Source organism: Geotrypetes seraphini, chromosome 2, assembly GCF_902459505.1.
Source record: "Geotrypetes seraphini chromosome 2, aGeoSer1.1, whole genome shotgun sequence".
In the NCBI taxonomy this organism is placed as follows: domain Eukaryota; kingdom Metazoa; phylum Chordata; class Amphibia; order Gymnophiona; family Dermophiidae; genus Geotrypetes; species Geotrypetes seraphini.
Window position 1 is genome coordinate 527,684,212 of NC_047085.1, and position 12,223 is coordinate 527,696,434.

Here is a 12,223-nt window from a genome sequence, read left to right on the forward strand (position 1 = left end):
TTGCAGCTTAATATTGTCAATAAAGCAGTTGAATTATTGTTTTATTTTGTAGGGCATTGTGGGTAATCTGTCTAGTGGAAAGTCTGCTTTGGTGCACAGGTACTTGACTGGAACATATGTGCAAGAGGAGTCTCCTGAAGGTAAATATGTGCTCTTTAATATTTGAGAGACTATAATCTGAATTTCTAGTGTCTTGTAGTCCTGAATGCAACTGAACCCACAAGTTGCTTGCAGAATGCTGTTGATCATTTTTTAACTCCACCTCCTTCCCAGGGAGCTGCTCCTGCCCCCTCAGTTTTTTTCTGCAAGCAAGTTACTCAGAAGTGTTTCTGCTTTGCTCTGCGGTTTTGTTATGTCTGGAGATTTTTTTCTTAGTGTTCGGTTGGAGACTCAGTGCCCAAAAGTTCCCAGTTGGTGGGGCCTCTGCCTGGAAGAAGACACAGACTTGCACAATAGAAGTCTGCTGCTAGCAGGATTAGCCCTCGTGGGCACCTAGCTAGCCAGCCTGCTTTCATATTTTTGGAGCTCAAGAGGCTGTCAACTGCATAACTGCTCGCATCCCTGATTTATCAGGAGCTCGAGCACATGCTGTTTGGCTCCATCCTAGCTTGGCCAGGCTTATCCAGAATACTGCAGCTAGGTTGACCTTGCAAAAAGCAAATATGATCATGTTTCCCCACTTTTGTTAAAACTTCACTGGATCCCAGTGATCTCTAGGGTTTATATTAAATGTGCCTGCCTAACATTTAAGATCTTGCATGGCACTCTTCCCCCCCTTTAATTCCTCTATTCTGGAACTCTGTGAGACCTGATATTACCAGATCTATCCAAAGGCTTAAATTATCTTTCTCCTCGTTAAAAGGTGTTACCTATATCGGAAAATTAGGGAAATCTCTCTACTATAAAATTACTGAGCTTTGAAATAACTTTCCTGTCCAGCTGCGTAATTTAGGCTCTTTCCAATTATTTCGAAAACATCTGAAAACGTGAAAAATATAATTTCCACTGCTCTCGATATAACCACTAATTCTTATTATATTTTCCTTTCTTAAACTCTTGTAAACTATGTCGGGCTCTATCCTTAAGCTTAAGGTTTAGTTTATTAATAGTGGTCCAGCTGAGTGGTCCTCCCTCATTGCAGCGTGAGGTTTTCCGGGGGCTGAGGCTCAGTTTTGGTCTTACTGGCAGCCCAAAGACCAAGTTCGTCATGAAAACCTGTGAGGCAGAGTTCTTCTCCATTTGTCCAAGCTGCACTCCTAAGCTAAAGCAGGCAGACATGTGGCACCGTGAGTAAGATTATTATATCCTATGGGGAAAACCAGGGGGAGTTTTCCAAAAGTAATATTTGAAGGTTTATGCAGCCAGAGCTAGGGTCCCCCTCCCCACAGGCTGTTTTTGGTGCAATTTTTGCTGGTGGTATTGGTGGCCATCTTGGATTTTAAACTGTCTTTTTTTTTTTTTTTTTAAGCCTCCGTCTTCCTCAAAACCCCTCAATTTTATTTAAAATCGATACAGATAGACCCCTCAGGCCCTTCTACCCCTGCATCGTTCCAGGTTTGCGTTGGATGTCCTGGTTGTGGCGGAGCATGCAGGGGAGGGGCGGGAGCCCTGGGCTCAGCCTCCTCCGAGTCCTCCAGGGTTGGGAATCTGCGGGAGGCTTGAACCCAGGGAAAGAGACTGTATCCAGAGCCCTCTAAAGGTGCATTAGCGAAGCGCAGACATGTGCTTGCTGCGGAGCCCAAGAGAAACCGGTTGGGGATCCCTGCTAGGGTCCTCGAGAATTGCAGTACAAAGCTTCACCCCAGATTTTGTGAGCCTGATGTGGAATGCCTACTTGAACTGCCGAGGGTTCTCAGCATCTGCGTTAGGCTCAATGGAGGTGGAGGGTCAGGGGAACAGTCCTCAACATACGCCCCAGTTAAAAGAGGGCACAGATTTGGACCAGGAACTTTGATCTGAGATAGAGCTAAATACATAGTAACATAGTAGATGACGGCAGATAAAGACCCGAATGGTCCATCCAGTCTGGCCAACCTGATTCAATTTAAATTTTTTAAATTTTTTCTTCTTAGCTATTTCTGGGCAAGAATCCAAAGCTCTACCCGGTACTGTGCTTGGGTTCCAACTACCAAAATCTCCGTTAAAACCTACTCCACCCCATTACACCCTCCCGGCCATTGAAGCCCTCCCCAGCCCATCTTCCACCAAACGGCCATATACAGACACAGACCATGCAAGTCTGCGCAGTACTGGCCTTAGTTCAATTTTTAAAATTTTTAATATTATTTTCTGATTCTAGATCCTCTGTGGTCATCCCATGCTTCTTTGAACTCAGTCACAGTCTTACTCTCCACCACCTCTCTCGGGAGCGCATTCCAGGCATCCACCACCCTCTCCGTAAAGTAGAATTTCCTAACAATGCCTTTGAATCTACCACCCCTCAACCTCAAATTATGTCCTCTGGTTTTACCATTTTCCTTTCTCTGGAAAAGATTTTGTTCTACGTTAATACCCTTCAAGTATTTGAACGTCTGAATCATATCTTCCCTGTCTCTCCTTTCCTCTAGGCCAGGGGTCTCAAAGTCTTCCTTGAGTGCCGCAATCCAGTCGGGTTTTCAGGATTTCCCCAATGAATATGCATGAGATCTATGTGCATGCACTGCTTTCAATGCATATTCATTGGGGAAATCCTGAAAACCCAACTGGATTGCGGCCCTCTAGGGAGGGACTTTGAGATCCCTGCTCTAGGGTATACATATTCAGGGCTTCCAGTCTCTCCTCATATGTCTTTTGGCGCAAGCCTCCTATCATTTTCGTCGCCCTCTTCTGGACCACTTCAAGTCTTCTTACATCCTTCGCCAGATATGGTCTCCAAAACTGAACACAATACTCCAAGTGGGGCCTTACCAATGACCTGTACAGGGGCATCAACACCTTCTTCCTTCTACTGGCTACGCCTCTCTTTATACAGTCCAGCATCCTTCTGGCAGCAGCCACTGCCTTGTCACACTGTTTTTTCGCCTTTAGATCTTTGGACACTTATCACCCCAAGGTCCCTCTCCCCGTCCGTGCATATCAGCTTCTCTCCTCCCAGCATATACGGTTCCTTCCGATTATTAATCCCCAAATGCATTACTCTGCATTTCTTTGCATTGAATTTTAGTTGCAAGGCATTAGACCATTCCTCTTAACTTTTGCAGATCCTTTTTCATATTTTCCACTCCCTCTTGGGTGTCTACTCTGTTACAAATCTTGGTATCATCTGCAAAAAGGCACACTTTTCCTTCTAATCCTTCAGCAATGTCACAAACATATTGAACAGGATTGGCCCTAGCACCGAACCCTGAGGGACTCCACTACTCACCTTTCCTTCCTCCAAGCGACTTCTATTAACCACCACCCTCTGATGTCTGTCCGACAGCCAGTTTCTTACCCAGTTCACCACTTTGGGTTCTAACTTGAGCCCTTCAAGTTTGTTCAACAGCTTCCTATGAGGAACTGTATTAAAGGCTTTGCTGAAATCTAAGTAAATGCACTAAACATACCAACTCGATCTTTGTTGGCCAATTCTCTGGCTGATTCTCCATCGATCGATGCGCTATCAAGTATGCCTGCAAATGATTTGCATGGAGGATTCATGTGCTGGAGCAACATTTCAAGTTCTCTGTGCTGTCCTTCGGCCTAGCAACAGCACCTCACACCTTCATCAAGGTAATGGTAGTAGCTGCAGCGCACCTCTGCAAGGCAGGTATCCAAGTCCACCCATATTTGGACGATTGGCTAATCATAGCCCTGCCTAGGGAGGAAGGCGACCTGCTTGTTTCAAGAGTGGTCCAACCCTCTAGGATATGGGATGGATAGTCAACTTCAAAAAGAGTCAGCTGGAGCTGACCCAGTTCTTGAAATACCTGGGGGTTTTGTTTGACACGGCATTGAGCCAGGTTTTTCTTCCAGAGTCATGCAGACTAAAGCTCAGAAGCAAATTTTGGATCTGCTACAGAATCTGACTCCCATGGTGTGGCAGGATCTCCAGGTCCTGGGGTTGATGGCGGCAGCCATAGGCGTGGTTCCTTTGGTGAGAGCACACATGAGATCTCTTCAAGACTCTCCTCTCTCACTAGTCTCCTCAAGACAAACTTGCTTCAGCAACCACTTCCATGGTTACCGGAATCAAGGAACAGCCTGCAGTGATGGCTGCAGACAGCTTCCCTTTTCAAGGGTCATGCCTGTTTGCATTTCCTCTTGTGGCCTGGAGATAATAATGAGTGATTCCAGCTTTTATGGTTCAGGGGGTCATTGCAGGGTTGTTGCTCACTGGCTCAGTAAAAGTGGTCCATAAATCGCCTGGAACTGAGAGCCGTTTGGACAATGCTACAGTGGTGGCCTACATCAACAGGCTAAGTAACAAGATATGCACGGGCAGACCAATACTAATCAAAACTGGATTATGGTGTCAAAAATGTAAGGAAATGGACTTAAAACACCCGTACTGCTTTTAAATACCCAACAGAGAATCTGCCGTTTCACATGGGGCTTCTTCAGGGGATAGTGTTTCATTTGCTTCCTAATCCACCCAATCAGCACCTTATAATAAAAGAACATAAGAACTGCCATCTCCGGATCAGACCCATGGTCCATCGAGTCCGGCGATCCGCACACGCGGAGGCCCAGTCAGGTATACACCTGATGTAGTTTTAGTCATCCATATCCCTCTATGCCTCTCGTAAGGAGATGTGCATCTAATTTGCCTTTGAATCCTAGCACAGTGGATTCCTTAATAACCTCCTTTGGGAGAGCTTTCCAGGCGTCTACCACTCCATTTTAGACAAAAGTTGCTTGGTAAGTAGGCTAAAAGGAACATACCCTACAAACAATAATTCAAATACTAACTGCTAGGTGGCAGTATTCAGACTGACATTGCAGCTGAGATTACATTTTCAAGCAAGGATGCCAAATCACATTTGAACACGTCAGTTGTTGAGAAATTGTAAGCTCCGCTTCTTGCGTTTTGATGTCAACAAAAATGAATCACATATCACCTATATTAGGGACTCGTCTCAGTTTTTTGAAGATTCTGTTATCTTCAGGGATGTACCATGTATTATGGTTACCCTTGATATATCAGCATTGTACAAATCTAGTGGACTTTTTCTTTTATTATAAGGTGTTGATTGGGTGGATTAGGAAGCAAATGAAACACTAACCCCTGAGGAAGCCCCATGTGAAACTTCAAATTCTCCATTGGGTATTTAAAAGCTAAATGTTTCCTCTTTATAAAGCTTCATTTACCATCTAAATTTTGAATATAGAAAATATAAATAAATAAGTTGTTGATTTATAATAAAATAAAATTATTTTGTAAGGTTTTTGGGACCAAAGATAATATTCATGACTCCAGAAAGACTCAGGGTGTGACCCATAGTACAGGTGTTTGAGGTCCTTTTCCTTATATTTTTGATACCATAAACTAGTTTTGACTAGTATTAGTCTGCCTGTGCATATCTTGTTACTTTGAGTGCTTGTTTGCGGACAGAGCGACAAAAATGGTTAAGGGACTGGAGGCTACAGAAACCGGGCCTCTTCTCCCTTGAAAAGAGGAGACTGAGAGGAGACATGATCAAAACATTCAAAATACTGAAGGAAATAGACTTAGTAGATAAAGACAGATTGTTCACCCTCTCAAGGTAGGGAGAATGAGAGGGCACTCTCTAAAATTGAAAGGGGATAGATTCCGTACAAACATAAGGAAGTTCTTCTTCACCCAGAGAGTGGTAGAAAATGGGAACGCTCTTCCGGAGTCTGTTATAGGGGAAAACACCCTCCAGGGATTCAAGACAAAGTTGGACAAGTTCCTGCTGAACCAGAACATACGCAGGCAGCCTATTCTCACATATGGGTGACGTCATCAGCGGAGCACAGATGTGGAAGCTCGCAAGCAGACTTACTAGAAGAAACTAGAAGTTTCGAGTTGGCCGCACCTTCCCGCCCAGCGTAGGGCATGTCTCCTCAGTTTTCCATGGAGCCGAGAAGTTCGTCTTTGACTCTCTGCGTTTAACTTTGTTACTTCGTGCCTTCTCTACAACGCAGTTTGTGTTTTTTTCTTCACAAATCACTGTTTTTTTTTTTCCTTTTCTTTCTTTTAAAAAAAAAAAAATAATAATTTTTTTTTTACTTTCTTCCGTTTGGCTGCCGGGGCAGGCCACTCGATCGCAGCCCAGGGGCTTCGATTTTGCAGCGGCTATTTTTCCTCCTATGTCCCGGCCAGCAATGGGCTTCAAGAAGTGTAGCCAGTGTGCGATTTCCCTCAAGAACCCACATTGTTGGTGCCTCAAGTGCCTTGGGCCGGATCATCAACCGAAGGTACATAGGTACATAGGAGGATGGGGAAATACATGGAAGGACAAGAAGTTATATTGCACTGATGGGCTACATATTACTACAGCAGGAAAAAGAAACCTTGCAGAGAAATTTAGACAATATTTTTCTAGGCATTTAAACTAGAAGGTGGGGGTGGTGTATGTACCCCCGGCAAAATAAAAGATGTGATAGTAGTAAAGACTGCAACATAAACAATATCAGCAACTCATTTCTTAGTAGACAACTCATTTCTTAGTAGACAACTTGAAAAATCCTGGAGAAAAAAGAAACAAGATCAAACCAACAAGGCATGAAGAAATCAAATCAAACCATACAACATCAAACTTAAGGAAAAACACAAAGCATACTACTCTAAGTTAATTGGCACTAATTCTCCTGACTCAAAAGTTCTCTTCAATCTAGTAAAAAAACTTACAGATACTTATCCTTATCTAGCCACTCAAGGTAGCAATACTCCATCAGCCTCTCAATTAGCAGATCATTTCAAACATAAGGTCATCTCAATTAGATCTATCTTCAACAACTCTTCAAATAATCTTGACGGGTTATTAACAATTCCCACAATGGAAGAAGCTATAACTGCTGATAGAATTTGGAATACCTTCCCAACTCTACAGTGGTCTGACTTGAATCGACTCTACAATAAATACAGTCAAACGTCATGCGACCTGAATAACTGCCCATCATATCTACTCTCAAATGCATTCTCTAAGTTCAAAGCTAGCCTCATGCAATGGATTCAAACTACTCTAAATGAAGGTCAATTCCCACAAGATCTAGGCGAGATTATAATCACTCCTCTACTGAAAGATCAAAAAGGCCCTATAGACAATCCTACTAACTATAGACCCATAGCCTTGATCCCAGTATACGTTAAACTGATTGAAGATCTTGTGGCACAATACCTCACCAACTTCCTAGATGACCATAACCTACTACATTCCTCTCAATCAGGTTTCAGATCAAATCATAGCACGGAAACCCTGTTAGCTACTCTGCTAGACATAGCCAGACAGTATCTTAGCCAAGGACGCAGGATCCTAATAATTCAATTAGATCTCTCAGCAGCTTTCAATCTTGTTGACCATTCCATTCTACTCCAGATACTAGATGCCATTGGGATCTCTGGTGGGGTATATAACTGGTTCCAAGGTTTCCTCAAAGCAAGAACTTATAGAGTCAAACTAAAAGACATTAAATCAGACCCATCTCAGAGAGACACATGATGGTACTCCTAGGTTACATGGCCTCCACAGTACACGTGACTCCTTTTGCCAGACTTCACCTCAGAATTCCTCAGTGGACCCTGGCATCTCAATGGATGCAAGTTTGCGACCCAATTTCTCGCCACATAACAGTCACTCCTTTGAAGCAGTCTCTCCGTTGGTGGATGCTCTCTTCCAATCTCTCCAGAGGCTTGCTTTTTCAAACGCCCCCCCCAACAGAAGATCCTCATGACAGATTCTTTGACCTATGCTTGGGGCGCTTATCTCGATGGTGTCCGTACACAAGGCCACTGGACCAGTACGGATCGTCATTGTCATATCAATCTGTTGGAACTCAGAGCGATCCTCAAGGCTCTCAATGCTTTTCAACATCTTCTTCATGACCAGGTAGTCCTCATTCGAACGGACAACCAAGTCGCCATGTATTATGTCAACAAACAGGGAGGGAAGGGATCTGCCTCCCTTTGTCAAGAAGCTCTGAAGGTTTGGGATTGGGCAATCCGCCACAATGCCTTCCTCAAGGCTGTCTACATACAAGGGGCGAAGAATTCCTTGGCGGACAACTTGAATCGTCTTCTGCAACCTCACGAATGGACACTCCATTCCTCGCCTCTTCATCACATTTTTTCACAGTGGGGAACGCCTCAGATAGACCTCTTTGTAGCTCCCCACAACTACAAATTGCCTCAGTTCTGCTCCAGGATATACTCTCCTCATCGCCTCAAGGCAGACGCTTTTCTTCTGGAATGGACGAATCTCTTCCTATATGCATTCCCTCTCATTCTCAATACTCTGGTCAAGTTGAAGAACGATCATGCCACCATGATTCTGATTGCTCCTCGGTGACCGAGACAACCTTGGTACTCCTACTTCAACTCAGCAGCAAGGAGCCATACCTTCTATCTGTTTTTCCATCTCTGCTTACACAGAGTCAAGGGTCTCTCCTTCATCCCAGCCTGCAGTCTCTACACCTGACCGCTTGGTACCTCTCAACATGATTCCTCTTCAGTTTTCTCAATCTGTCAGAGACATTTTAGAGGCTTCTAGGAAGCCTACCACTAGACAATGCTATCACCAAAAATGGACTAGATTTTCTATGTGGTGTTTTTCTCATGATAAGGAGCCTCAACATTCCTCCTTATCTTCTGTTTTGGATTATCTTTTGCATTTATCCACTTCTGGCCTCAAATCTACATCGATCCAAGTCCTTCTCAGTGCAATTGCGGCTTTCCATCACCCTATTGAAGGGAAACCCCTCTCTGCTCATCCGGTGGTTTCCGGTTCATGAAAGGACTTTTCAATGTCAAACCTCCTCTCAAACCGCCTCCTGTGGTTTGGGACCTCAATGTTGTCCTTGCTCAACCGATGAAGCCTCCATTTGAACCAATTGACAAGGCTCATCTGAAGTATCTCACTTGGAAAGTGGTGTTTCTCATTGCACTCACTACTGCTCAACAAGTCAGTGAGCTGCAGGCTTTAGTTGCTGATCCACCTTTCATGGTGTTTCATCATGACAAAGTGGTCCTTCGTACTCATCCAAAATTCCTCCCTAAAGTGGTATCAGAATTTCATCTCAACCAATCCATTGTTCTTCCAGTGTTCTTTCCAAAGCCTCATTCTCATCCTGGAGAAGTAGCTCTTCATACTCTGGACTGTAAACGTGCTTTGGCCTTCTGTTTGGAATGCACCAAACCACAGAGAACTGCTCCTCAACTTTTTGTCTCCTTTTATCCAAATAAGTTGGTACATCCTATCTCTAAGCGTACCATCTCCAACTGGTTGGCTGCTTGTATCTCATTCTGCTATGCCCAGGCTGGATTACCCCTACACAATAGATTCACAGCCCATAAAGTCAGAGCAATGGCAGCTTCTGTAGCTTTCCTCAGATCTACACCTAGTGAGGAAATTTGCAAGGCTACTACTTGGTCCTCGGTTCATACTTTCACTTCTCACTTTTGTCTGGATGCTTTCTCCAGACGGGATGGACAATTTGGTCAAACAGTATTACAAAATTTATTCTCCTAAATTGCCAACACTCCCACCATCCCATTCTGGTTAGCTTGGAGGTCACCCATATGTGAGAATAGGCTGCCTACTTGTCCTGGGATAAAGCACAGTTACTTACCGTAACAAGTGTTATCTAGGGACAGCAGGTAGCTATTCTCACAACCCACTCACCTCCCCTGGTTGGCTTCTCTACTAGCTATCTGAACTGAGGAGACGCGCCCTACGGTGGGCAGGAAGGCATTCGCGCATGCGCGGTGCGGTCGACTCGAAACTTGTAGTTTCTTCAAGCAAGTCTGCTTGCGAGCTTCCGCATCCGGGCTCCGCTGATGACATCACGCATATGTGAAAATAGCTGCCTGCTGTCCCTGGATAACACCTGTTACGGTAAGTAACTGTGCTGTCTCAGGGCACTGGTCTTTGACCTAGGGGCTGCCGCGGGAGCGGACTGCTGGGCACAATGGACCACTGGTCTGACCCACCAGCGGCAATTCTTTTTTTTATATATAAATCTTTATTCTTATGTTCTTAGATATTTTGGCTTCTGCTAGTTTATTTAGACTACATCAACAGGCACCAGAAGCACCCCATTATGCCTCGAAGCTAAACTCCTCTTTTGGTGGGCAGAAGCTTATTTGCAGGCTCTCTTGGCTGTGCATGTAGCAGGAGTGGGTAATGTGCAGGCTGACTTTCTCAGTTGGCAGACTCGACGTAAGGGAATGGTCGCTGTCTCCCCAAGCGATCGGCAGTGACGGCGTCTACAGATGGATCGGATGTTCTCGGCAGTAAATGCAAAGGTGGCTCGCTTTTACCGCCAAGATGCAAGCCCAGAAATGAGGGGTTGGTCGCGATGGTCCAGCCGTGGCCAGAGAAGGGCTCTTGTATGTTTTCCCTGTGGCCCATGCTCAATCGAATCATTCGCCAGATTGCGATTCATCCTGGCTTGGTAGTCCTAGTGGTGTCCGATTGGTTCTACAGACTATGGTATGCAGAACTAGTTCTCCTCCAGAGGGACAAAGGCCTTAGATTGACAGTCCAAGTGGATCTTATCATTCAGGCTCCAGTCCCAATAAGAAATCTGGAACATTTGAGGTTTAGTGGCATTGCTCTTGAGTTACCAGTGAGTTTCATGTATTGGGTCACATTTTTGTTCTGACCAGTCATACTAAGAAAGGGAGGCCGGCGTCTAAGGCCTTGATTTCCAGATGAATTAAAGTGGCAAATACTTCTTCATATGTGGGCTGTGGTAAGGAGCCGCCGATTACATTGAAAGCACACTCACCAGAGGAGTTGCTACCTCATGGGCGGAGACACAGGTAGTTTTGCCTGAGGAAATCTGTAGAACAGCTACATAGTCTATCCTTCATATTTTTACCAGGCTCGATAGAGTAGATGTAGCAGCCAGGAAAGATGCCACTTTTGGGTCTTCTCTATTGGAAGGCAGGCTCAGGGGACTGCTTTTGTACATCCCTAGCATTCAGGACTACTAGACACATTGCACTATTGCACTAGAAAGAAAGAATAATCTTTCTTGTAGATGTGTCTAATAGTCCTGAAGTTCCACCTGCCTTCTGCCTTAAGATCAGTCTGGATTTGGAGAATTCTCCGTCTCGGATAAGCTGAGAGAAGAAAAAAAACAAACCCCCTCAAAAGTCTAGTTTGAATCTCTGCTTGATAGCAGGTCTTGCGAATAGTTACAAGCTCTATATAATTTTAGTGCTGGTTCATACAGATTTTGTATCTGTTTTGATCAGTTACATATATGTTACCATGTTAATTGATATATTTGTTACAGAACAGAATTGTAGTGTCGAGGATTTTTCCCCCATTTCCTTCCTTCCAGTTATGTCTTCCATTACAGTGCTGCTTGATTGCTTTTGTACAAACTGAGGGGGAAGAGGCAGAGTTGAAAAATGATTGACAGCATTCTGCAAGCAACTTGCGGGTTCAGATGCATAACCTTAGCGTTCAAGACTACTGGACACATCTACAAGACAGAAGATTATCGAGGTAAGAACCTAATCTTTCTATGCTTATGTAGCCCATTTTTACCACTGTAATAAGAGGATGTGATAGCAGTTTGATCATATGAGAAGATACTGCCAGGTAGATTAGATAGATTGTGAGCCCACCAGTGAAAATGTTTGAGTACCTGAATAAATTCATGTAAACCGTTCTGAGCTCCCTTGGGAGAACGGTATAGAAAATTGAATGAATGAATAAATAAATAAATGTGTGCTGTTTGGTCAAATATTCAAGTGTCCTAGGAAAATCTGTAATAAGTTTTTGTTACTTTAGTATTGTGAATGGTTGACTTGGTTTCTGTACATTGTGTACCAGGTGGAAGGTTTAAGAAGGAGATTGTAGTAGATGGACAAAGCTATCTTCTGCTGATACGAGATGAAGGGGGACCACCAGAGCTACAAGTAAGAATGCTTTGTCCTAGTCTATACTATTTTTTCATCCTGTCCAGTCATTACCTCCTGGCCTAAGCCATCCTATAGTACATTGCCTATTGTCTTTACCTTATATTTTGGGATTTGCCCCATTTGTTTTTCATTTAAGGCATCAAAATGGTTACAGTGTTAAGCTGAGGTAAAAGGCTCAAATAACAT

The 12,223-nt window shown here is 44.0% G+C and overlaps 1 protein-coding gene across 2 annotated transcripts in view; it reads left to right on the plus strand.

The window, feature by feature from the left end:
* Positions 1-12,223, plus strand: part of AGAP3 (ArfGAP with GTPase domain, ankyrin repeat and PH domain 3) — a 597,692-nt gene that overhangs the window by 138,219 nt on the left and 447,250 nt on the right. For both annotated transcript variants that reach the window (XM_033932747.1, XM_033932746.1), the window contains exons 3-4: positions 53-140; positions 11,949-12,034. In XM_033932747.1, coding sequence (XP_033788638.1) covers positions 53-140; positions 11,949-12,034 — 174 coding nt within the window. The remainder of the gene's footprint in view (positions 1-52; positions 141-11,948; positions 12,035-12,223) is intronic.